The 27,840-nt window shown below is 33.8% G+C and overlaps 5 protein-coding genes across 5 annotated transcripts in view; 4 read left to right on the forward strand and 1 right to left on the reverse strand.

Moving 5' to 3' along the window:
* The first annotated feature begins 5,785 nt into the window (after positions 1–5,785).
* On the forward strand, positions 5,786–10,405 carry LOC102631063 (uncharacterized). Its single transcript, XM_052432024.1, has 12 exons — positions 5,786–5,899; positions 6,057–6,198; positions 6,735–6,807; positions 7,138–7,224; positions 7,474–7,590; positions 7,957–8,364; positions 8,491–8,897; positions 8,987–9,086; positions 9,181–9,240; positions 9,318–9,404; positions 9,494–9,622; positions 9,782–10,405. The coding sequence occupies exons 2-12, from the start codon at positions 6,110–6,112 to the stop codon at positions 10,079–10,081; spliced, it is 1,857 nt and encodes a 618-aa protein (XP_052287984.1). The 5' UTR covers positions 5,786–5,899; positions 6,057–6,109; the 3' UTR covers positions 10,082–10,405.
* A 594-nt stretch (positions 10,406–10,999) lies between these two features.
* Positions 11,000–16,042, forward strand: LOC102630766 (plastid division protein PDV2-like). The gene is made up of 8 exons (XM_052432095.1): positions 11,000–11,435; positions 12,946–13,605; positions 14,576–14,660; positions 14,733–14,888; positions 14,975–15,101; positions 15,203–15,317; positions 15,446–15,562; positions 15,694–16,042. Exons 1-8 carry the CDS (start codon positions 11,208–11,210, stop codon positions 15,829–15,831), a joined length of 1,626 nt encoding a protein of 541 aa, XP_052288055.1. The 5' UTR covers positions 11,000–11,207; the 3' UTR covers positions 15,832–16,042.
* Positions 14,540–27,840, forward strand: part of LOC127898670 (non-symbiotic hemoglobin 1-like) — a 55,050-nt gene continuing 41,749 nt past the window's right edge. The window contains exon 1 of the mRNA XM_052432025.1: positions 14,540–14,623. The gene's annotated coding sequence lies outside the window, so the exon portion shown is untranslated. The remainder of the gene's footprint in view (positions 14,624–27,840) is intronic.
* Positions 16,287–17,530, forward strand: LOC102616792 (hemoglobin-2). The gene is made up of 3 exons (XM_025099422.2): positions 16,287–16,511; positions 16,610–16,724; positions 17,111–17,530. Exons 1-3 carry the CDS (start codon positions 16,288–16,290, stop codon positions 17,363–17,365), a joined length of 594 nt encoding a protein of 197 aa, XP_024955190.2. The 5' UTR covers position 16,287; the 3' UTR covers positions 17,366–17,530.
* Positions 27,356–27,781, reverse strand: LOC127899124 (uncharacterized). The gene has a single exon (XM_052432096.1). The coding sequence runs from the start codon at positions 27,779–27,781 to the stop codon at positions 27,356–27,358; it is 426 nt and encodes a 141-aa protein (XP_052288056.1).

Here is a 27,840-nt window from a genome sequence, read left to right on the forward strand (position 1 = left end):
CTTCTCGTTGGTTCTCAATTTAGTTGGTTAGCTTATTTTCATTTCCCATTCCTCCCATCTTCTTTCATCCAGTGCCATTAGCCGCAGTTCAGCAAGGGTTTCCAGCTTTCTTCCTTCACCTCTCTGAATCAGCTCTCCTCTGGAACCCAAGACAATTGTCTTAATTGCCGTTGTGGATTCTATGTGCAGTAACAGTTTAATTGCCCTGGTAATTCATGCTAGTCAAAAGTTTGCATGTAATAAAACCTTTCCAACGGCATTCTTGTGTGTTTCAGTAACCCAAGACTTTCTGCTTTGCAATGTACATAATTCACAGCTTTGATGGTAGTCCAGTTGCATTTAAAATAAGAGAGTAGAAAAGCTTTTTTCTATGTTTGGTTTTAAGTTGTCCGATGGGAAGTAGCCCAAGTCTCAAGAACAGGAAAATTAGAAGATGCCTTTTGATCACATCACTGGGCAATTGATTACTTAAGCAGTTGAATTTGGCTTTGGAAAGTTCACTTGTTCATGTGTTTCTTCTTGGGTTTCTGCTTCCTGCACTTTCTTCTAGAGAGTGAAACCAATACATCAGGTTTCTGTTTTCATTAATCTCAATGTAGAGATTCGGATTCTACTTCATTGAGAGAAGCTTCCCTCACTTTGGGTTTTGTGATTAGGTTTTTAATAAAATGTTATGAAACCAATACATATTAGTTTTAAACCCTTTCTCACTAACATGGGCTTGTTAAGTCTCGTTAGTTAGTTTAGTAAAAGAAGACAATTGATTTTGATAATTTTTTTTAGTCCGCGTATTTTGAAAATCATTTACAAAAAATCCTTAAATAGATGTGTTTAATTAGAAGACTCTATGGGCCTTTTTCTGAAAATGATCTTAATAATTCAATTACCGTTTGTTGTGAGATTATGTTCAATTATAATAAAAGCTTTAACCCACAAGGTAGAGAGTTTTTGTGTGATTTTAAATTTATAAAATGAAAAAAAGGTCAATAATATCATTTTGATTCGATAAAATAATCAGAGAGATCTCTTTGTTTCCACAATATCGCACAAAAAATTTTTGGGACATAAATTGCATCTCTCATTTTTTGTTATGAAAGGGTCATACAAGCCCCAAAATGAATTTATATGACCTTTTTTAAAAATTAAAAATTTCCTAACTATGACCATTTTGTCAATTCATGGAGAAATAATATTTGGGAGACTTTTATTATCTAGTTTGACCCATCAATACCCTCTTCTTCTTCTTCTGGAGAAATACTATATGAGATAGTCTTTACACACAGAGGGACACAAGCATGCTTATTATATTAATGACAATTTTTATTACACTAAATCAAATGTCTTTGAAGTTTGCACAACTTTTGTTTGTTTTTGATGAATAATCAACATTATAAACGAAGCCCCAGCTATTTTTTAAACACCCATAAGCATGTCTGTCAGTTTCCTTTGGAAAATTAATGCTGTCGTGCCATTGACTTGTTCAAGAACAGAGCCTAGTTGTTTTTGTTTTTTTATTTTTTATTTGTTAATCATCTCATCTTCATCGATATATAAAAACTAAACATTTCCAAAGGGATTGAAGCCATACCAAACATTTAAGCTCATACGCATAAAATTCGAGCAAAAGTAGAATAGTTATAAGTACATCCCAAACTTTAAAAGCACATTTTTCCACTAATCATTATTATTATTATTAGAGAAATTACTTGACCTAAAAATTTAAGATGTTAGGTAAAGACCCAACAATAATATTTAAGACAAGTCTTAACATGTGTAAAACTAACAGTACAATTAATATCTCATTATTATTAGCAAAATCTTAACTAATGGCTTGCTAATAATATCCCACTAGTTAAAATTAACCTAAAATGTACATCACTCGAGCCCCTTCTAAGATATAACTCTATATATTGTCTTGCTGTTTTTAACTCAAATGGCTTCGAAGTCGGCAGAATCTTTGCTTGTTTTTAGTTAAATTACAACATGATGATTAATTCAAATGTATTACTTTGGACTTGGGAGTGTTTTTTTTTTATTATTATACACATCCACAAGCATGTCTGTCAGCTTCCTCTTGAAATTTGTTGCTAGTAAATTGACTTGCTCGAGAGCAAAGCTAATGGGTTTTCGTTCAACAATGTTCATTAATTTTATCAACATCGATTGATGAAACCTAAACGTATATATCTTTGTTTTCTTGATTAGTTAGTCAAGATCACGTTAATTATTAATTAATTAATTAATCTCAACATATACATAGGGACTAAACTAAAGGTACGTGCATGTATGGCTTCCAAGTTGACTGTGAGCCTCGAACCAAATTAGAAACTTCTCAAGATACATTAAATTTAATCTTTATAAAGTATCTATAAACTTGAGTGGAAGCACGTGTACATACAGGCTTCTCGTAGCAATAAAATTTAAAATTTCAACTCCTAAACTATGTGAATGATCTTAAGATAAGCTCAAACTATCTTCAAGCTTTTTTTTCAATTTTTTTACTAGTTTTTATATATCTATCATTTATGTATATATTAGATTAAATGTCATGACCCAACCCAGACCTAATAAAATATTGTCAACTGCACAGTTTTGTTCCTAGGGCGCTCATACACCTCAAAACGTGTATTGCCAAATAAGGTGTGAATCACCCCTTATAAACCCAGCATCTCTCTCGTGCTTTGCCGATGTGAAATTCGCCTAGGGTGTTACACACACTCTCCTCTTAGGGACTCAACATCATAGCTGAGGTTTGCCCCACCATCGCTCAAGAGGACACATGGAGCCGCTCTGATACCATCTGTCATGACTTAACTCAGACTTGGTAAGATATTGTCCACTTTGGGCCTTGTTAAGTCTTTCCAATTAAGGTCATCATCGCTCAAGAGGACAAATGGAGCCACCCTGATACCATATGTCATGACCCAACCCAGACTTGTCAAGATATTGTCTGCTTTGGGGCTTAACAAGGCCCGCACAGGTCTTGCCAATTAAGGTGTGGATCATCATTTATAAACTCAGCATCTCTCTGTGCTTTGCTGGTGTGGGATCCGCCTAGAGTGTTACATACACCCCCTTGGGGACTCAGTGTTCTCGCTGAGATTTGCTCCATCATCGCTCAAGAGAACACGCAGAGCCACTCTGATATCGTTTGTCATGACCCAACCCAGACCTAGCAAAATATTGTCCACTTTGAGCCTTAACAATGTCCGCATAGTTTTGTTTCTAGGGTGCTCACCAGGTCTTTCTAATTAAGGTGTGGATCACCCCCTTATGAACCCAGCATCTCTCCCGTGCTTTGCCGATGTGGGATTCGCCTAGAGTATTACATTAAATCTCATCAAATTTAAACAAAAATAACGTGGAAACGTGAAGTAAGGTAAAAAAAATTAGGGAAATAACTAACTACCCTATGGTGGGACAGTTTTTAAAATTAAAAAAATCATATCAACCTTAATCTTAATCTTTCGTAAGCTTACATCTAATTATCAGAAAATTATGCTTAAAATTAATATACATACATACATAAATACATATATGTGTGTGTGTGTAGGTTATAATAAGAAATCTCTAACTATATTAAATTCAGAGACAATATAGAAGACAAAAAAAATACAAACTTTAACATAATATATTTTATCCTGTAATATATTAAAATCTGTAATTTTTTTTAATCTTTTAGCTTATCTCTGAAAAAAGGATAGCATACCGTGACGGATGACAAAATCTCGTGCATGCTATCACTGAAGTGAAAGCTAAACAGGCTCTAGAGCTTTGGTGAATCATGTGACCCAAAACTTGTCGTACTTTAAATTGAAATCTTTGTTCATCAATGTTGAAAACAAATGGTAGTGTGCTAACTCTAAAATCCTATTGCGCATTTGTTGCTTTTTCCAATTGATGTTTGAAGTATAAGCACACTTCTGATATAGTACTGTGGGTGGTGCAATTCATTTATGATGAATGAAATTGTCACGTAACATTAGAACTTTATTCGATACTTCAATTCTATTATATATATATTATATGTATATATTTATATGGGTGGTGCAATTCATTTATGGTGCGACTAAACAAAAATTTTAAAAGATAACAGAAACTCAAGAGTATGCAACGCAAAAATTTGAAATTTGCAACAAAAATGAAGGAAAGGCTTCAGTAGCTGGAGGCAGTCCATCGTAAGATGCATGACTCGGTAAACTTCTTGTCTCTTTCTATATATAGCACCAGTCCGAAAATTGAAAAAAAGAAAAAAAAAAGGCAAGAAACTTTATGTGATGAGCAAAGTTTTAATTTGAGTCAGACAAAAGGCACCTTATACAGTGCGATTATCTGATTCTTTATTAGGGGATTAGATAAAAGGAAAATGCCCACCAAAAATTAAAGACCAATCATTTCCTATCAAACGTGCATTGTATTGTATGTTTGTCTTTGACCTTCAACTTTCAGCCCTTTTGAGGTTTGCCAAATTGCCTTTCTTTTTCTAGTGCCTTTGCTTGCCTCCTTTTGGTGATTGATCCAACATCACTGCTCGATCACTAGTTTTATTCTTTCATTTTTTAAAAAAATTTTTCTCAGTGTTGCTTGCAGCTAGCTAGCATCTTGATATATCCGATAGAAGGTCTTTACAAGGGGGAGAAAAAAACATATAAAGGCTCAAATAAACTAAACATGTAATCATTTGAAGTTGCATTATTGTTGAAGAAACTCAATTTCATTTTTTGGACGTTAAGGTGAAAGCATGCATAAAGCTAGCTAAAAGTAGAACACAAATTACAAAGAAGAATATATTTAAGGCTATACTAAACCCAAGAATTTACTTTCTTGCAAGGTTCATTGTGGAGAGTGCATATATTTGAATATCAAATACAAATTAACGGTCCAATTAATTTGGAATCTATGCAAACAAACGAACAAATCCAAATTCCACAGATCCTTTTGAAATAATTGTAAAAGATGTTGTTTTATAATTTCATAATGAAGGAGACAAAGGTATATATAGCTAGGATGAAATTTGATGATTGATGAAGCTTAAGTAAATAGAGGTAACTAGCGCATTACACTTTGGTTTAGATGTGGCAATTGATGCCGGTATGGATTTTGCGGATTACAATGTAATTATTTGTTGGTTTTCCCTCTTCATCTCATTATCTTTTTATGTCTTTATGATGAAGAGCTGGTTCACATAAATCTCACATCCTAAATAATCACTACTAAGCCCATGAAATTAAAAAAAAAATGATTATCTTACAAAATGGTATATGATTGACAGTTTGCAATTTTACATGGAACTGAAGCATCTTTAAAATGAGTCTTGGTAGGTGGTAACCCTTAAAAAAATTGATAATAAAAAATTTACAATATAAAACCCAGATGGGACCCAATTGCAGTTGTTATTTTATTTGTTATATTTATTCATTGATAGTAACAAAACATAAGAACCAAATGAAATGAACAGATTGAATTATGTGTGTACATGCAAATTATCCCATGAACTAGGCTATATATAAACCATAGTCACCTCTCTGTCTCTTGTCACTTTTCTTTCTTTTAAAATTAATTCCTGATTTTTTCACTTTTAAGCATCGATCTTCTATCAAAAGCCACCAACTGAGGTTTACTTCTTTTAATGCAAATGCTAAAAGCCCACCATTGCAAAAGCTTCAAAGGTGACATTGCTTTCTTGGACAAGTGACTGGTCAACAAAATTGACACCCTTTTAACCACTATACCTATGTATGTATATATATGTTGTTACGTGCACATACACATATATGCTGCCATATTGAAAAACAAAACTTATAAGTTTTTTGAATGTATATTAGATTTTGCTAAGAACCCATTTGGTTTATGAGCCAGCAGAATTGGTTCAGCTTTTCAAAAACCAAAACCAATATTTGTGAGTAGTTTCACTCTATCAGTGTGTTTTTATGCACATTATGAGCAGAGATTATTCTCTAGCAATTAATGAACTTTGGATGTTTCTTTTATGTTGTGTTTTTTCTTTTGTTTAAGAAGTTGTCAATATCTGATATTGCATTTAATGCTTGTTTCAGTGTAAAATTTTCAACTCTGTGGGGACTAAGCCTAAGTTTGGTACTTGGCTATTATGAGTGAAAAATATTGGCGGGGTGGCTCTATTTTTAAGCCACTCGTGCTCAAGGTAGCAAGAGCTTCAAGACACAAGCGTTCTAATAGGTAGCATTTTGTTCTTTATTATCATTTCTTTTCATTAAAAAAACACTTTGATAATCATATTAATACTTGAAGAATAATAATTCACAAATGCTATAGCAATGTTGTGATTTGTCATTATCATAAACTTTAAAGAAATTATGCTTCTGGGGTGTATGAGTACTGCATTGCAAATATATTTTCTTTAATGCTTTTGTAGAAGGTAGTTCTATTAAGTGTTAGATGATTTGCCTCTTTGATTCTGTTGCTTCATTCCCATGCATCTATCCAACTATACTGATTAGTCCTAAACTGGTTTCAATGCTCTTAACAAGGAAAAGCTTCAAAATAACCTCTTCTTTTTTAGTTGTTACTATGTTCTCTTCTATTGTGTTATTAATGAATCAGTGACAAGGGCTAACAGATTCTTCTGGAATGTGTTTGCAGTATGTATAACAGCAGTAAATGAACTCAAAAGATTAACGTATAATGAAGTTAACTTTCTATAATGAAGTTTGTTGTGTTTCATTTATATCATATTTGTTCTCTTCTATTGACAGTGATCCAGTTGAAAGAAAAGCAGGGGAAGACAAAATGGACAACATCCAAGAAGCATCTCATGGCTTTAAGCCGGTAAAAGTTTCGTGCTTCTAATGTTTTCTTACTGCCGAATTCTTGAATGTAGCACCAGGCATTTTCTATGACTGAAAAATCCTCTTCAAGATAAATGTGAACTGTTAATTCTTTTGTAGATTGTGTTCCCCAGTACCACACCGAAATTGGCTACTTCTTTCATACTGGCCTTGGATATTTACTTGTTTTCTTTTGTTTCCGTTATCAACTTTTTTTTTTCTTTTCCATGAAAATTTTAAGAGGAAGGTAAGCTCTTCCAATCAGATCTGAATAATTTCCACGCTTATTTGGTCCAGAAAGTTCTTACTAATTGTCAACTTTTGTTCACAGAAGGATTTGGGAGAGCTTAAGAACTCTGATGAAGTGAAAAAGAAGAAAACCTCTAATGCCGAGGTTCAAAATTCATTAGTGCAAGAGGTATTTAATGAAGTCTGAATCTCATGAAGTTTTTTAAAAATGGGCTGGAACAGAACTTTTATTTTCTGGTTCTTTGAGTAGTGCTTTGAGTCTCTGTTAAACTGGGAGTTTCCAGAAGTCCTGGTTATTTGATATCCACTTTACTACAAATAACAAATACTCCAAAATTCAATCGGTTTAAAATGAGATGTTAGTCTATACCTACATAGTTTATTAGTTACTTCATCATTTTTCTTCTCTCTTTTGCAGATTCTACAGCTTCAAGACAGCTTAGAGGACCAATTTGTGGTACGCCGTGCATTTGAGACTGCCTTAAGTTATAGGCCCTTTTCCCTTGACACAATGACAGATAAGTCAATCCCGAAGGTAAATCCTGTGTATGTATCTAAAAGAAGCATTCCTGCTTGTATTTCCTTATTAATTAGATATTTTCTGAAGAAAGAATTTAAATTTTACTGTTACACTTATGTGAAAAATCAATTTGCTGGATAATCTAACTGCATTTGATATTGTGTTTAAATCACTAAAAATGTAAACTAAAGCATTTCATATTGGAAAACTGATTCCTGGTCTAATTGATCCTCAATGAAAATCATAGCAGAATACCAACTGAGCTTGAGAATCAGCTCCTCGTTTGGCTTTCATTTTAGCCAATTACTTTTCTATGGCACATCTTTTTTGCCATTCATTTACTTCTACAAATTATTTTATTTTCCCTTTTCTTGTTTTCAGGATGCCAAGGAACTGATCAAGGAAATAGCAGTGTTAGAACTGGAAGTTAAGTATTTGGAACAATATATTCTTTCTTTATATCGAAAAACTTTTGATGAAAGAATGAATTCAGCTTCAGAAGCACAGGAAGGGAAGTTTTCAGAAGCTTCTCAATATGATATTACTTCAGAGAAAGTGAATTCTGGCATTCAAATAAGTAATTCAGCCTCTTGTAGATATTCATCTAATGATCCTCCAAAGAAATGCAATGACAATTGGCAACCACAAGAACTTTTAGATGCTGGCATTCGTCGGAGCCACTCTTCATTGTCTCACCATTCTGCATGTTCGATTAGAGCATCATCTCCATTAAAATCATTGGACAAAGCTGTAGATTCATACCATTCCCTGCCTTTATCAATGTTAGAGGTACTCTGATCCTTAATATGAACTAAATTACCCAAAGGGTAATTAATGTTCCTTTGTAGCTGTTTCTGTCTTTAGATAGCACTAAACAGCTTCTCTAATATGTGGGTTCCGATGTTTTCTCTTCAGCAAGCTCCGGCTGATACTTCTGGCGGAGTAAGCTTGGCAGAGCATCTAGGGACATCGGTTTCTGATCATGTTCCGGAGACACCAAACTGGCTTTCAGAGGAAATTATCAAGTTTATTTCAGAAATATATTGTGAACTTGCAGACCCGCCTTTGATGCTTCATGATTGTCCATTCTCTCCAATTTCATACTCATCATCGTTAGATATAGTATCTTCACGAGTTCAAGCAGATATTTGGAGTCCACAATGTGGGAATTTTTCATCCTTCAATTCACACTTCGACAACCCTTTCAGCATTGGGGTGTCTAAGGAATTCAGTGGACCATACTGCACATTGGCAAAGGTGGAAAAGATTTGCAGAGATGATAAGAAGTTGAAGGATATTGAACCAAAGCTACAATATTATAGGTGAGCCTTCTCACATAACCAAATCATTAAGCCTATTATGTTTGTTGGCCAACAAAGATAACAAACATATAAAAACTACTCCATTGCAGGTCTCTTATTAATCGATTGGAAGAAGTTGATCCTAGAAGAATGAAGCATGAACAGAAGCTAGCTTTCTGGATCAATGTGCACAATGCTCTAGTGATGCATGTGTGTTTCCAAACCTAAGAATAGAGTTTATCATTATATATCTTCTGCAATAAAATGAGCAAATGCAACTCATTCATTGGTTTTTGTCGTACAGGCATACTTGGTTTATGGAATTCCAAAAAATAATCTAAAAAGACAATCATTGTTACTCAAGGTCAGTGTCTCTGGTTAATTAACTTCAGCAAGTAAAATTTCTTTTGATATTTATGAATAAATTTGTGGTTTATTTAGGCTGCATATAGTATCGGGGGCCAAACAATAAACATTGACATGATCCAAAGTTATATTCTAGGATGCCGAATGCCTCGTCCAGGACAGGTAAATTAGACATCTTCAAATCTTTATGATTATGAGAAGATAGTTATTCTTGTTTACATGCTTCTGACAGAGCTTAGTTCTTTTTGTAGTGGCTGCGTTTTCTATTTTCTTCAAAGGCAAAGTTTAAGGTTGGAGATGCAAGAAAAGCATACACAATTGAGCACCCGGAACCTCGTTTACACTTTGCATTGTGCTCAGGATGTTACTCTGATGCTGTGGTATGCCACTCTTTTTAGATCCAAACATCTTATTGTCATGCATGTATGAATGTAATTCATTAGTATGATCATAATGCAAGAAAGATGCATCATGTTACCATTTTCTTATGCATAAAATTGAATATTTATCATGAGTCATTTCGTTTACTCTCTCTTTAGGTCCGTATATACACACCCAAAAGAGTGTTCCAGGACCTGGAAACTGCAAAAGAAGAGTACATTCAGTCAAACTTCAGCATAAACAAGGAACAGAAAATTATGATACCAAAGATAGTGGACTCTTTTGCAAAAGATTCAGATATGTGTCAAGCTGGTTTGTTGGAGATGATTGAGCATATTTTGCCTGATTCTCTAAAGAAGAACATTCAGCAATGTCAGAACAAAAGATCCGGGAAAAGCATTGAATGGATCCCCCATAACTTTGCGTTCCGATTTCTGCTTTCAAAAGAACTAGCATAACCACTCCCCCATGATCCTCATCTAGGGGTTGAGGATTAAATTTGTGTGAAATTTTGATTTTTTTTTTAACCATTTCAGTGTTCATCGATGTAGTTCAATTGCCATGCAGTGCAAGTATATGAAAGCTTAGAATGACGGATGAATCATAACTAAACTTACTACTGAGATTTGACAGGCTTGAGCTTGTTTGATCAACAGTCTCTTCACAAAGGCATGGCTGTGATTCAGCTGGCATTTCTTAGTTGTCTATCGGTTATTTGTGTACAAATGCATGAGATAAAGAAGAGTTGGTCAATTGAACGGCCTCAAGAGCTTTCAACTTTATTCAAGAATCAAGATTATGTTTATGCCACTAGATTTTGCAATCTGATTCCATTTTAAATGGGCTAATAGTCCTTCGATTTAGCTCAACCGCTAGGTAAGTTAGGCAATTGGCTAAGGGCCAACCCTTGAGTTGAGAAGCCTCATTTATTTCAATTGGAATATATATTCTGTCCTATTTAATAAAATATTCGTATAGTTTTAGAAGTCAACATTCTACACCTATTAAAAATTCTCACCTAAAGGCTGAAATAGCCAATGTCAAGTGCAAAATTATTTTTTGCTTTAGATTTTTTTCCTATTGAACACTCTTAAAAATCATAATGCATATTGCTAAAAGCGCAATGATATTTAAACCCAAAAAAAAAAAAATACCAAAACATCAACAGAAATAAGGTAAGGTAAAAACCAACTGATTTAACTTGCAACCCACATCAATTTACCTTGTTTACACAGTAAAAAATCCTTTGAGAGTTGGGTCAAAGTGTCAAACAACTCACATAAATATGATAAAATTGTCCCCGATATGATCTTACTAAACTTTCTTCTTCTTCTTTTTTTCCATAAACGCTGTTGGCCATTATCTATTTTGGTTGAACATTTTGACATTATTGCCAAAAAAAATACAAATGGCAAAGTCCAAAAATATCTGCTGAGGAAGCACCACAATCACTTAAAACGCTGGCCAACCAAAACCCCACCTGTTTTTTGGCTCTTCTGTTTACAAAACCCTCGCCAACCAGAATAACTCGACACAATTTTAGATTTTGAAGCCTCAAATTAACCGAAAACCCACAAAAAGAAAATGGATGAAGACGGTATAGGCTTGGTTTTGGCAAGAGCCGCAGAGCTGAGATTAAAGATCAATAAATGTATCCACAAAGCAAGTTTATCTCCTGATAAGCAAGAAAAAGAAGAGGGTGTTGTCGCTAATGGAGAAGAAGAGGAAGAGGATTATTGTGAAGAATCAGAGAGGCTTTTGAGTATTCATCAGGCTCTTGAATCGCTGGAGGCACAGCTTAGTAACTTGCAGGTTTGTGAAAAATGAAAAACACCCATGTCTTTAAATTAGTGTTTTATGTCAACAGTATTGTAAATCAATTTTCTTGATTTGTTTGTGTCAAGAATTGGTTTTTAAGTTAGTGTTTTATGTCAATAGATAAAGAAATTTGTGACTATGTGTTTTCGTATTTTGGTATTTGATGTTATTGCTGAAAATTTGGGATGTGAATCTTTGTGATTTGTTAGGTGCATGATGTCTCTTGCTTATGCCTACGTAAATCTTGTAAATAATATTGAGATATTTAGAATTTTGCAATTAACTGTAATTGGGTTGTTGCAAAATGTGTCCTTTGCTTCTGTTGGCTTCCTTGAGACATTCTCACTGGTTTTTTTGTTGCATGCAGTATCATTCGTATTTCTTTGCCCTGAAAATGTAATGATCTTTCATTTAATATATTTTAATTTGTACAATAAGGTCTTTTACTTTTTACTTTTTTTAGGTTTTCTAGATATGACTTCTAAAATCTTGTATTTTGAATTGTGCAACATATGACTAACCTAGATTCAGAATTTAACATCTTATATACAACTTTCTGACTCTAATTTCTATCTTCCAATAGAGTATTTTTTTGAGATGCTTGACCATGCTTGATATCCTTGTGTTGTTGGCCTTCAATGTGGTATAAATGCTAAATTTGTCGATTTTAACATCCCTGTGCTGTGGCTGTGCACTGTACATATTTTGCAAAAAGTATCAACTTTGTACTTGGCAAACAAAATTACTTGTAATTGTTGCTTCTTACGTGGTGGATAACTGGATAACCTTTGGTTTTCTATATTTGTTATGCATCAATGTAAAATTTCTTTTCTTTTTTACTTAGACAGTCATAGCAACTTTAATTGATCATGGTGAAAATTTTTTACATCATACTAAGTTGGAATTTTATGTTGTCCTCCCCATAGTTGATGTTTGTTGAACTACATAATGCTTTGGGAAAACTAGTACTACACACCTGAAAGGAGGACAACTATCCAAGACTGACCTCGGGACAAACTGACTTGTGGCCCTATTGTTTGTATCTGCTGTCAGCCGCTGACCTAAGAAAAATGTGTGAATATTCATCGGAAAGAGTTCTTGTGATGATGTATGATTTCAGCAGATCTTTTAAGAAGCTAGGTTTTTAGATTTCCACTTGCTCAGTCAGTGAGCTTCTACAGCCAATATTATCCATCATATTACTTGTTATGAGCTTGTTTTCGTAGTTTCTGTTGCCCAGCCCGTTTGTGAAAGATTTTGAATAGTTTGACTAGCATTTCCCTGCTGATTCCTATTCCACTTAATTGGTGGGCTTTCAAATGCTAGGTCTACTTGTGCAAGATTTTCATTAACATTCACTTCTCTCTGTAGTTTTAGAAGGTGCTATCAAGTGTTGAAGAGAGTGCATATTCAACATAATGATTGTTAATAGATGATATAATTTGGGTCACATTGTGTTGATAATAGAGTGGTTTGAAAATCTTGTTTCCATTTTGTTGCTCAGAATCTACAGCTGCAGCAACGTTATGACAGGGAAGTTGCACTTGCTGAGATTGAGTTCAGCCGCAAGATGTTACTTGAGAAGCTCAAGGAGTACGGAGGGGAGGACTTGGAGGTCATACATGAAGCATCTGCTTTCGCTGGGGAAACAGTTCAGCATGACAATGATCTCCTCCTTCCTCCATATCCTAATCGCCTCCCTCAGTCTCTGACCTTAGAAAATGGCTATCTTTCGCAATTTCGTTACCCACGCAAGTCAGTACAAAATGGTGTGATCACTGGTGAACTAACGAAAGAAGGGAATAAGAATATATATGAATCTGAGAGAAACCAAGTGCAAACTAGATCAATGACATCAAGGAAAGGGTTTGGACACTTTATTAGTTCATTGGCCAAGACGTTGCTTCCACTTGTTGGTGTGGTTTACGTATTAAACATGTCAGGAGTTGCACAAAATCTTGGGAAGAAAAGTGCCCCATTGAAGTTCTTGGGCATTTTTAGGCAACCAGTTATTGATGAGAAGAGATCAGTTTTTAATGTTCAATGTCCACCTGGGAAAGTTCTGGTTGTTGAGGGTGGCGAAGCACGATGCATTGTGAAGGAGAGGGTTGAAATCCCATTTGACTCAGTTGCCGTGAAGCCGGATATCAATTATGGGAGTGGTTAATTTGTAATTCCATCCTCCAAATGTGTATATCTCATTTCTTTCTGACATTGTCTAGTGTAGTTTTTCTCTCTCCAACGGCCTATGATTTTCTTGAGCTTTATGAGAAATATCTGTCATGTTGATTCCTTAATACTCGTTAGAGCCTCACTGATTTGGATAAGACTTGACATCTTAAGGATCAATGAATTGTTGAGTCCGAAGCTACATGTCAATAGTTTGCACAAGAAAATGATGTTAATCAGTGTCTGTTGGTGTTCATTCTTGGTGTTACCGAGGGTTAATTTTGGATTATCTCTCCTCTCCTGATTATCTTCAAATCATCTTTATTTTTAAAAAAATCTAAATTTATCCTTTATTTTTGTTAAGAAAAAAAAATTTATTAACTTACCCTTATTTTTCTTTAGCTTTTGATCAAATATGAGAATAATTCGAGAATTTTGTAAAAATAAAGAGGATAATTTAAAGATTTTTAATTCACAAATTAGAGTAATCAAAAATTCAGTTGAAGTACATTAATACATGGATTGCTATGTTACATTGAATGTATCATACATAACCAATAAAAATCACATAATTATATGGGTCCCATAATTTGTGTGGGTTTTGTAAATTATGTATGGTACATTGAATGTAACATAGGGATTTGCTCATCATAGTTTTGGATGATCGTCGGTGCAATGGACTTGGCCAATACGGCAGTCTTTGTTTTCTGCCCGCAAGCCCATTGTTTTCAATTTTCAGATAATAAATAATATATATATGCATGCACAGTTAAACACACTCATTTATAATATAAGCAATGGTTGGCTCTGTCAAAGCTTGAAAGGTTAATTAATTTAATGTCCCTTCGTTTTCATATGTAGCCATGTGGCTAAAGTTGCTTCACCAAGTGAAGTCGACTGGTGAAGCGACATCTCGTAGTGCTTTAAAACTATTCCAATATAAAAGAACCCTGTGATCATTATTATATAGTCTCCCTCAATTTTCTGCTCTGCATCTTGTGGCCATTCATAGTGTTGCTTCAAAAGCTACAACCATGCTACTCTCAAATGGCAAGTTTCATTGTTTCTATTTCTTCTAAATTATGTTTGATCTTTTGCTAATTACGAACTTTCTTACTTCAGATTCTGTCATCTACAAGTGTGATACAAGGGATTTGAGTAAGATTTTTGCAACCTCAACGTCAAGAGTTAGGCATCAACAATACGTGAATCTCTCATGGAAGATGAGGGATGGATCATTGAAGGGTCTTTTTTGCACAGCTCCAAAATCAATCAGAAGTATGTTTTTCTTTCTTCTGTGTTTATTCTTTTGATCTTTTTTCAGCCATTATTTTCCCCTTAATTATCATTATGAATTCACAAAGGTGTGAGGAGGAACAGCGGAAGCTTCAACGTGACTGCTTTTACAGAAGAGCAAGAGGCTCTAGTGGTCAAATCTTGGAATGCCATGAAAAAAAATTCTGGGGAACTTGCTCTTAAGTTCTTCTTGAGGTCATCACAACACCTTCCTTCCTACTATATTTTAGTAATCATAAGTGATGTTCTTAAGAAATGGATCAACCTTCTAATAGGGGACTAAAAACATTTTTCAGGATCTTTGAGATTGCACCATCAGCAAAGAAGCTGTTCACTTTTCTCAAAGATTCAGATATTCCTGTGGAGCAGAATCCGAAACTAAAGCCCCATGCCACGACTGTCTTTGTTATGGTCAGTTTTGATCTTTTCTTGATTGTCCTCCTCAAATAGTTAGAAAATTGAATGCTAAAACAAAACGTGATGGGGTCTCTCTGTAGAAAAGATTACTGAATATTGATAGATTCTTTTATAATTTGCAGACGTGTGAATCGGCAGTGCAACTTAGAAAGGCTGGCAAAGTTACAGTGAGAGAGTCCAATCTAAAAGACTTGGGAGCTACCCATTTCAAATACGGAGTTGCTGATGAACATTTTGAGGTAATTCGATCATTAAGCCTCGTATGGTTCTTCTTTCGCATGTTTACTTCATTACTTGATAGGCTGTGATTTTAGAAGAGAGTATGTATGCCGATTTAAGAGTGCGTGACATATTTTGTATGCGTTAATAGGTGACAAAGTATGCATTGTTGGAGACCATAAAGGAAGCAGTACCTGAAATGTGGTCACCAGAGTTGAAGAATGCTTGGGCGGAGGCTTATGATCAACTGGCTGCCGCCATCAAAACTGAAATGAAGCCTCCTTCATAATTTGCTGATTGAAAATTTCTTGCAAAGATCCACTTTGAACGCGCAAGCAAACAGTTCTGCAGGCCAACGTCCAACAGATAATGTACAAATAAAAAATTACCCAAATTTTATAGAACTTTGAAACTTGGATAGAAATTTCCAATCAGAAGTAATCACTTCTTATTTCTTATAAAATCAACATCGGCAACGATGACTAATGGTGGCACAATTATATTGATAGAAAGTTCTAGATGAATGAAACATAAAATAATGGTCAGAGGTCAAATTATGTTGTTGGTCAAAGGTCAAGTTACGTGCAATGAAAATCTGATGCAATAATGGTCAAGCAATCATGCTTATCAATGCATACATCATGCCAACCTCAAGTTGCCAAAACCATGTGCGCTTTGTCAAAGAATAGATCTTATAGCCCCCTGTTTTTGAATATTATTCCATCAAAAATGGCTGTTCAATGCCATGAAGAGTTCATTTTTAATGTATAAATTGTATGCAGTATCGCCACAGATCAACATTCAACAACATTTTGTGTATCACATTCAATCCTCAGGTGTCCAAAAGAAATCAATGGCCAACATTAACGAAGGTAGAGCCTTTACTGAAGAGCAAGAAGCTTTAGTTGTCAAGTCATGGAATGTAATGAAGAAGAATGCTGGAGAATTGGGTCTTAAATTCTTCTTGAGGTAAGCTAATCTTTTTCTTTTTTTTATCCAAAATCTTTCTTGTTATAATCATTGTACTAACAACTGAAAGTTTCTGGGTTTTTCTTGTATATATGTAGGATCTTTGAGATTGCACCATCAGCCCAAAAGCTGTTCTCATTCTTGAGAGACTCAAATGTGCCTCTAGAGCAGAACCAGAAGCTCAAGCCCCACGCCATGTCTGTTTTTGTTATGGTAATGAATTAAGCCTATATGCTACTAATCCTTACTGCCCGTTTACCATCACCTAATCCAAATTAATTTTGTAGCATTTAATGCTAATATTGTTGTTTTCATAACATCCAATCCAATGGCGAAGCCAGGATTTCTATCTGAAGAGGATCATTACGGGGAAATTATAATTAAGAGCCTTATCTAAATAATTGAGCTAAATTTCAATTAGGACTCTTATATTATCTCTTCTTTTTCTTAACATGGGGACTACTGTTACATAGACCCTAACATAATTCCGCTCTTGATAACATAATCTAGCTATAAGCTCATCAACATTCAACACTTACCTTTTTCAATGCTTTGCCTCAATTTTTTCTTCTTTTTTTGTTGTGTTGGTTGTGTTACAGACGTGTGAATCAGCAGTGCAACTGAGGAAAGCAGGCAAAGTGACAGTAAGAGAATCAACTCTAAAAAAATTAGGAGCTGTCCACTTCAAATATGGTGTTGTTAATGAGCATTTTGAGGTCACAAAATTTTCACTACTGGAAACCATAAAAGAGGCAGTACCAGAGATGTGGTCGCCAGAAATGAAGAGTGCCTGGTCAGAAGCTTACGATCAATTGGTTGCAGCCATTAAGTCGGAGATGAAGCCCTCCTCTTAGAGTTTCCTGAACAAATTTCTCTTCCCCTGTAATATTAAAGAATTTCAAAAAGAGCATTGTTTATTTGTTAGTCTTTACATTGGTACCCACGTGTGTTTCTTGTGCCTTTTTGTATAATCACTTGTGTTCAACTCTTGAATCTTAATAACAAAAGTTTGTTCCTAATGTTTGCATTGATGTATGAATTCATCGAACGGTTAATAGTATAAGGAAAAAGCTATTTACCCCAAATTTGCTCCCCCAATCTGCGCCCCGAAAAATGAAACGCACCGTTTGGTATTGCTTTGCTTTTGAATCACGTGTTTTCAGTTGCTTTATGTAAAGGAAAAACCTGGGGAAGGATAGTCAACGTGCCGTGGTCCACTTATTTCATTTCATTTGTTGTGTTTAAGCTGTGGTCCACTTATTTGCTTTGCTTTGCTTTTTCCTTTGCTATTTCCTTCTTTGTTATTTCCTTTGATTTCGGGAAGGTCTGAAAGAGAAAGAGGAGTTCATTGCTTTACAAAGTGAAAAACCCTAAGTTTAGGATTTGATTTGGAAACTGAAAAATCATAACTGATTTGTGAAAGTGTTGAATCTCTACATTACAAAACTCGTATGCATTTATTGTTCCTACATTAATTTATTGAGTTGTTTCATTTTAATTTATGAATGTTGAGTTATTTCATTTTAATTTATGAATCTTGAGATGTTTTATTTTAATTTGTGAGTTCAACCATGAGTATTTGTATTTAAATTTACTTAACCGTGAGCATTTGTATAATTAATTTGTTGAATCGTTAATTAATAATATCTATTTATATTTTTATTTGTTTGTAAACTTAATAAATTAGGGATAACTAATTAATAATAATTAATTTGTTGAATCATTAATTAATAATATCTATTTATATTTTTATTTGTTTGTAAACTTAATGAATTAGGGGTAAGTAAGTAATCACAGAAAACAGAAGCACACGCAACACATTACCAACGGTGTTAAGAACCAAGGAAAGAATTTGCCTAAAGAAAATTGAAGCCGTGGTCTGAAGAAAATCGGAGCCGTGGTCCCGTTCGTGTTTAGCTTTTCGGGGCTAAGTGGAAAAGGGAAGGTCTGAAGAAAATCGGAGCCGTTGTGCTGTCCGTGGTGCTGTTTGTGTTTTGCTGTTCGTGTTTACCTTGCTTTTCGGGGCTAACTGGAAAAGTGAAAGTGAAAGCAAACGAAGGAAGTGGAAAGTGAAAGCAAAAGTGAAAGAAAAAGTGAAAGCTAAGTGGAAAGCAAATGAAGCAACACGTATGGAGAGGGAAACTAAACGGTGCGTTTTGTTTTTCGGAGTGCAGATTCGGGGAGTAAATTCGGGGTAAAGAGCAGAGGGAAACCAAACGGTGCGTTTTGTTTTTCGGAGTGCAGATTCGGGGAGTAAATTCGGGGTAAAGAGCAGCACTCATAGACTAATAAGGATGAAAATTGGAAGGGATCAGACGGCTGAATTTGAAAATGGCGTTATAGCGAATTTGTGCGAAACAGTGGGTAGTAATGTAAAAGAAAGAGTGAGTTACCGTTGGAAGTTGGAAACCCCATTTGCTTTATGGTGAACACTGAACAGAACTGCGAACGCTGTTGTTAAAACTGAATAGAGTGATTTTGCATATCAAAAACGCAAGAAAAATTTACTGGAAACACCGAGAAAATCAAGAATCTTAAAATCAAGATCTTTCTATCAATATCCTTCTTTCATGTGAGTGTTTTTCCTCTTCAACCTTACTTTTTAAAAATTTCTTTTCAGATATTTTTGCTTTCAATTTCTGAGGAAAATTTGGGATAATTTAGAAATTAACTGTAAATTTCGGAGATTTTTTTGATCTAGGGTTCAAGAAAGTCCTTTTATATTAACAGTTTCCTCTTATTTCGAGTCCCCTTTCGTTTTTTCTTTCTGGGTTTTCTCAGAAAATCAACTAGGTTTTGCAAATAACTAAAGAAATTTGTCGGTCGTTTTGAAATTTTCATTCCAGATACTGCTGATTGGAAAAAATATATATCTATATTTCTTTTTAGTGTCTTGATGATGCAGCCATGTAATGTTGTTTGAAATGAAATTCTGTAAAATAAGAAATTGTGTTCTTGTATTTGGAAGATTGGAGAAACAATTTGCATTGATAGAGTACCCTTATTAAGTCATTCATTCATAGTTTAGGGTATAAAAGCCTTATGCTAAAATGGTAAGATATATCTCATACTTCAGGTGTATAATATATGAAGTACATAATACATTGTCTTTCCATCTTGGATTTTGTATATGGTTGCCTTTGTTACTTTCTCAAATAGAGTGAAAAACTGAGAATTGATTGCATGGGTGGTTAAGATTGCAGTGAGTTCCCTGACTACTTAGCATTTTGTGAAGTCACCCTGTCTGATTTGCTTTGCTGGGTGCAATTTCCTTTTGTGTGAAGAATTTGAATGAGCTATATTAGTTCTTAAATTCTGCTATTATACTGGGTAATAGTTTCTATCCTTGCTGAGTATTAATCTGAGTTTCCGAAGACACATAGTCGATGGCTTCACAACATGGTGGTCCGATCATCCATGATCAGAATTTGAATATTCGCTCCAATGGTACTCCACTGATGCTTGCTGTTTAGTGTTTGATTGATTTTTCTTTGATTTTCAAGGTTTTTGTGGTCTTACTTTGATAATCACTATGGGAGCGGCTGCTGGGGGCAAGAGCACTGTCTCTAAAGCTTCTAAGAAAGGAGGGCTTGGTGGAAGGAAGCCTCTCGCCGATTTATCAAATTCTGTGAATCTTACTCTGAATCAGTCACTGAAAAAGCAGAACTCCAACAATTTTGCTGACAGACTGATTGGTGCTTCTAAATCTAAAATCAGAATTGATGGAAGTGAAAAGAAAAGTTTCTCCAAAGCACTTGAGAAGCTGCAGACCAGTGGCAGAAAAGCACTTTCTGATATTTCGAATTGGGAGAAGCCACATCTGCATGAGGCACCAAAGAAGAATCTAAATGCAAAACTAATATTGCGACTGAGGAAGATGTCAGTGATATTGCAGGGGAAGGGTTTCTACACAATCATCAAGAATGCATCAAAGCCCAGACTAAAGCTGTGGACATTGATGAAATTTTGAGGACAGTGGGACTAGATAATGGTATAAACAAGTTTGATTAGTATTTCAAAGCCTTTTGTGGTGCCATATGTGTGGCCTTGCCACTGAGTTTTTCTTCGTTTGTTCTTTTATTCTAGGTTTTCTGAAGCAGGCAGAGCCTCTGCAGTTGAGTGAACTGATGGTCAGTTTGAATCTTGTTCCCTCTTCACAAGTCTTCATTTCATTTTCGCTGCTTCTTTGTTATGGTAAATTTCCGTAGCTTTGGGATTGTTCAAATAAATGCTTGTTTCCTTCTGTTTCAGCCTGTGAGTCCTCCAAGATACTTGGAATTGCAAGAGCTGCCAGAGGAGCAGCTTGAAGATCCATCTCCTTGGAAATATGATCGGTTCAGTGATCTCGACTCCCCACCACCATGCAGATCTTTAAAATCACCAAATTTACTGTGGAAGGATCACGATGCTGACTTCATGTTGACGGAATCACCATGATTGCCCAAGTATCGACTCACTTGTATCGATGCTTGGTTATGTCAGCCAACTTGTGTTAGGATCAAAGAAAACTCTTACCATATCTAAAATCAGTTTCCAATTTCTCGTAACTGTTACTACTGTATATGGATCGATATATAAATTTGTAAACCCCCAGTAGTTTATGTACTTAATTTGGATTCCTTGGTTGAAAGAAAATCCCAGACACTACAAGATTCAAGAGTCTAAGATTGAAGCATATGGTTCTCATGAATGAAACAAGGCCATCGTGATGTCAATTGGTTATGCAAGTACCCTCATACTTTGATATTAAAACCAGAACTTATTAACGATCCGGACTAAATGCGAGTTGAATCTTAAAATTAATGGAGAAAAATCATAAGTCAGTCATTATTAATCGATATACATGTAATATGAGAAATCAATACTGTACCATTTGGTTTGATCAAATCTCATCAACACATTTTAGGCATAGAATACTATTCGAAGGCAATTTAACTGCCACATATAGCATGTGCTTGTTTATTGCGATAATATACACAAATTAAGGTGCAAAACATTCACAAACATTCATAAACACTGAATTAAGATTTAAGAGCGAGCATTCACAAATTAACGAGAATAAAAAGGAAATTTGACACGATGAGGTTCGCAGCTAGTAGACACCTAATGGTAATACACTAAAAAACCGACATTAAGTTAGGTTTATATTTTGTTAGTAGGACAAATGTATGGTCATAATATAATTGACTTTATTTATCTGTGTGGTGTGGATTGATTATGAATTAGTATAAATAGAGAGGGTGAGAACATACCTCTCTACACCTATCTTCACTTCTTTTTTCCCAAATTCTTCTCTTCTCTCTATCTTAATTATGTTTTAATATTTTGTAATATATGTTCAATAAATAAAATTAGTTTTATTTTCAACTTTCAAGTACCATTTTTTTAATTATCTATAATTTAATTTTAATAATTACCTTATTTCAATTATGTTTAGGTAAATACTAATTGTTAGGGTAAAGTGAAACTCTTAGTAAAAAAAAATTATTTAATCAAATTCTATTTTTAATTATATAAATTAAATTATTTCTATCCAATTTTATCTATATTTTATATTTTAAAATTTTGATCTATTGTAGGCAAACATAGGATTTTGGTACAATAAATTCTTAACATCTTAGAATAAAGTTTGGTAAAATGGTATTTTGACTTATTGTAGACAAGTTAAATTTTAGCACACTAAGTACTTAATCCATGATAAAATTAATGGAAAAAGAATTGTAATTTATACAATTAATCTTTTGGGCATAAAATAAAAATACAAAGAATTTATTAAATTGTATTTACTACTAAAAGTGGATCCATAACCTTAACTAATTTAATTTCATAGTTTCACTTAAATTAACTTGCATATATTTAAATTCTATTTTCATTTCTTAGATAAATTAAAATAAACAAATTAATTTTTTTTTTTTGTAGATTGATTTCAGACTCACCGATCTATATTATAACAAGGCACTCTTATACTTGAGAGTAAATTAAATACTTTTGAGTTGTGTCAAGTTTTTGGCACCGTTACTGGAGAAATTTTTTTTTTACTTTTTATTTTTATTTTGCATTTTTTTTACTTTTCGTTCCTTTTACTTTTTGTAAATAAAAAACTTGACACGATTCAAAAGTGTTTAATTTTCTCCCAAATAAAAGATTATTTAGTTATAATATATCTCAGTGAGTTCGAGGTTGATCCATAGAGGAAAATTTTAATTTACTTATTTTAATTTATCTAAGAAATGAAAATATAATTTAAATATATGCAACTTAACGAAAAATTAATATTTCGCTAATAGACCTATAATGTTCTAATGTCTTTTCATTTTATTTAAAATACCAAGAAAAGAAAAGGTGAAATCCATAGATGTTGTTAGGCCAATTACCTAAGGTGTCGGTTCAAGAAACACAATGACCAGGTAATTAAACAAGGAGCAAAGTCACTTGCTATATATATATAAAGAGAGGGCTAAAACTGATGAGGCTGAGAAGGAGAGCTCGAAACAGAAGGCAAAAGAGTTGGATGAGGAGGTTGCTCGTCGTGATATGTAGTGATCGAGGAAAAAGACAAAATGATTGCAGATAAGGGAAAGATGGTTGATTATTTGAAGAAGGAAAGCCAAGTTAAGAATGATGAAAATATTTTACCTGGGCTAGAGTTTGAACTCGATTTGTTGTTGGGAAAATACCTTGATTTAGAGAGTACCAAAGTGGACATCGAGGTGTCCAAAGTAGAGGTGCAGATAAAAAAGAATTGGAACAAGAGATAGAGAGAATGAGGCAGACCAAACTCTGTAAGAAGATCAACTGCTACCTAACGAGTAGGTCGAACGAGACAAAACTAAAGGAAAAAGAAACTTATATAAACTTTTTTGTACTTGTAAACTTTCATGAATTCGTAATATCTAGTATGACCAAGTTAAGTATGTCAACAACTTTTATTTCATGCCATCTAGTATGGCCAAACTAGTATTCTAACAATTATCTATGAAGGAGGGCAAGTGAGAGTTTTATATACAATATTACGCATGGATTATGAGCTAAGAAGCTTTGTGATTCCAGTGATTAATTCCAGGCGAGGGCGTGGCCAGCTTTGATTGGCAGCTTGAATTCTTGTAGCTTCCAACTCTGGAGAAGAAGAATCCAAGGCCGATGCCCTAATGGAACTATTATTAATTATTTTATTATTCTTTATAAAAAAATAGAGACACTAAAATAGTCTATATTAATTTTTTTTAATTTCGATCTTTGTAGAATTCAAATTCAAATTCAAATGATTAATTAAATAAAATTTCTTCAAAATTATCTATGTCTAATTACCCACATCAGTTTGTACAAAATAAATTTATATAAAAATTTATAGTTATATCATTACTCTAAGATTTTACCTGGCTGTTAAGAAAATTGAATTGACAACCATAGATTCCTCTGTTCTTAAGTAATTAAATTCATTACAATAACGAGACCATTAATGCAAAGATTTTATTCCAAGTTCCCACAACCGATAAGAGATTTTAGTTCGTGTCAAAATATATATTCAAACTCAATAAATTAGATTTTTGATCAGGTCACAGATTTAACATCTTCATGATGAAAAATCTCATACATGATCGATGAATCACATAATGTTCTTATACTAATTTAATATAAAGGTACATATGTAATATATCATTTGGAGCGTGGAATTAATTTAATAGATAAATATTATTAGAATATTGCCAGTATTATGCGGAATCTTTATATATAATAAAATACAGGAAGTGCAAGAACTAAAAATAATAATATCCACTCGGTTAATTATGATTTCTTAATTTTGTCTCTAGCTAATTCCAAAGCTTAATTTGACTACTCTTTTGTGTTTACATCGAGCTAGCTAAGCCTGGCCTCTTTTTATATATCAAGAGCCACAATATTTTCAAAAAGATACCATATATAAGTATATATAGTAGTATATACTAATTAAAACAATACGCGTTACACACGAAAATCAAACATAATTTAAAAAATAATAATCCAAAAGCTTCCAGCTATGGTCACCACACATATTTTTCTTGTGTCCAGTTCTTTATTTTTTTTCCCTTGTGCAAAAGTTAAAAATATTTACTTCTCCGATCACTCTGCCTCATCGGAGCTTGAAATCCCATCGGAACTTCATAGCGGTGACATTTGGCCACCGGATACTCAACACCAATTTATATTGTTCACATGAGAAATTGCTGAACTTGCCTTTATAGCTAGTGAACATAATTCCTGAAGAGTTAGTGTTGCTTGAGATTTTGATAGTGGCATGAGAAAGTAAATTTGACCCACTTGAAGTTCTTCATCTTCTGGCAGCCGTGGCACTTGAGAGCCGATGAACATTGATTCTGAGCTACAAAGGAAGCAATTCGGATTCTGAGAAAGAATGTCTATGGCTTTGATCGGTTGCTTGAATTCTTGTAGCCTTCCATCTAAGTGAATTATATTTGCTGTGGCTGGCCAATAATTTAGATAATCAATATCGGCACCATTGTTTTTGTACTGTGGAGCTGTACAATTGCCCATTTTTGTGCATCAATGTGTTTTTGTATTTGTAATTTTGAGATATTGAGAGAACTTGATCAGAATGATGAATTGTGTGTATGTTGAAGAGGATTGTGATATATAAAAGGAGAAAAAAAGCAATCAACGGATTATTTTATTAGAAGATGGAAAGATTGACTTCCCAACAGTGGTTTCCAATGTAAGCTCATGTAGTATAGATTTTTTTTTTTTTTTTAAAGCACTCTGTAGATCATAAATTTACGTGTGTAAACAAGATTTTCAACGTACATATGCAACAATAATGCGGCGGCTAAGCAAACTAATTAAAGATATGCAAAAGATTTCGTATAAAAGTATCACGAATGCAAATTTTTTAACTTCCTTGATTATATTCCCCTACATACCGTTTAATATAAATTATGACAATTTGATTAATTTATTGATCAATAATGGTCATAATCATAACAAATATCTTGCCCATCAAGTGGATCAAAAATTTGTTCCATCTGGGTAGCTAATTGAGGTCATCCGAGACAGAGAGTCATTAATGTTAACAGGATCAACCAGATTGACAGACATTTGAAAGATATTGAAACCTAATAATTTCTGTTGTATGCATGACTGCTCCTGTTTGTTCACTTGCGATTAGGGTTGGTAATGGAATGGGATGGGATGTGATTTATCAATTTCAGTCTCATCCCATATATATAAATGCGATGAAAAAATGTCTCAATTTTGTCTTTATATTTTTTTTGAGATAAAAATATGTTTCAATCTCGTCCCAAAAGATATGGAATCCTGTGTGATTCTATCTTAATTGAAAAAATTTTCATTCTTAATCGATAATGAGATGGGATGAGATAAAATTTGTCAATCTCACTCCTGTCCCGCATATGTAATTGGAATAAAAAATATCACATTTCTATCTTTAAATTTTTTTATGAGATAAAAATATATTTCAATCCCGTCCCACAATTGCCATTACTACTTGCGACGTTGCTCATTTTGAATCTAATACTTCACAAATGTCACATGTGGATCCAGTTGTAAGACATTAGAGTTGCCATTTTTTTTAATTAACTGCCAGCTGCATGCCTCATTTGAAGCAAATCGAGAATTAATTTATGAGTAATGCAGCATGTAAGATGTAACTCTAGTACACTATTTATTCAAATTTATCTGACATCTTTCACATTTTTGAAAGAAAATAAATAAACATTAAAAAATTAAAATAACATAAAAATAATTACTCTCACTTTTCTCAAATGTGGAAAATTAATATTTTAAAATATCAATAAAATTCCAACAACTTACATAATATATTTCTAACGAACTGTCCATTGTCTAATAATTTATGAGTGGTTTATAAGAGAAAAAAAAAAGCATACATGTCCAAATATTATTAATGGACACACAGTAAATTAGATAATATCGTTTGTCCGTCGCAAATAAGTTTTTTTTTTTTAATTAATGTTTTGTTTCTGGGAAGCAACCAGGTCAAAAAGAAAAAAAGAGGAATAATAATGATAACAAACTATTCGCATACTTTTTTTTGGGAGGGGAAAATCTATTTACATAGACTAATTTGACGCGACGTTTCTCATTTCATTTTCCTTTTTTGAGATGAGCAGACGGTCATACCTGCGAGTGATTAATTATTGCTACAGGTGGCAAAATATGATTGGTGTGTATGCAATATCTATAGTTGTTTTAGTTTCTTTATGAATTATTCATCCTGATTCACAGCTTGCTATCAGCACGAGAAGCTCTAACGGAGGAAATTTCTTAGTTCTTTTATATGCATATTTTATCCTGTTATTTAATGTAATTGAATCCTTAACATCATAGAATAAAAATAATTGTTTGTGTTAATATTTAATAATACTGTAATAATAAGGCTACATATTGAGTGAATTATATAATTAATCACTGGAGTTTGGATTATGCTAAAGATGCATATCATTTGGATTTTGAAATTTAATAAATATACATAGAATAAGAATATTGCCCATTTTGAATAGTTATATGTGATCATGAAGCGCAAATATAAAAAAAAAATGAAGAACAAAAAAAAAAAAGAAAAGCCTCACTATCTATTATCATCCTTATTTCCAAAAGCTTTGACAACCCTGTTGTGTATACATAGTGCGAACACAAGGCTAGCTAACTCTTAGAATTTAATTAAGCTTAAGTCGGCCTTTTTCGCTATTTTCTTACCTACAATTTCAAAAGATACTTTATAAAGTATAATTAATAACAACATATATGGACAGCACACGTTTCTCTGTGGTCCATTTCAACCGTTTTGCCAAACCTAAAAGTCAATACTCAATTCACTTCTGCCTCGCCGGAGCCTGAAATTCTATCGGAACTTCACAGAAGCCGTTACTTGTGGCCGCCGGATACTTTAAACCATTCTTGCCGGTCGCATGAGAAATTGCTGAACTTGCCTTTATAGCTAGTGAACATAACTCCTGAAGCGTTAATGTTGCTTGCAACTTTGATAGCGGCATGAGAAAGTAAATTTGACCCACTTGAAGTTCTTCATCTTCCGGCAAAGGGGGCACTTGGGAGCCGATGAACATTGATTCTGAGCTACAAATAAAGCAATTTGGATTCTCAAAAAGAATTCTTTTGGCTTTGGTGGGTTGCTTGAATTCTTGCATCCTTCCATCTAAGTGAATAATTTTTGCTGTGGCTGGCCAATTTAGATAATTGGCACCATTGTTTTTGTATTGAGGAGCTGCACAATTGCCCATTCTTTTATTTTTGTACTAATGTGTTGTCTATTTGTAGTTTTGAGAGAAAGAGACTGAAA

Source organism: Citrus sinensis, chromosome 8 (genome assembly GCF_022201045.2).
Source record: "Citrus sinensis cultivar Valencia sweet orange chromosome 8, DVS_A1.0, whole genome shotgun sequence".
NCBI lineage: Eukaryota > Viridiplantae > Streptophyta > Magnoliopsida > Sapindales > Rutaceae > Citrus > Citrus sinensis.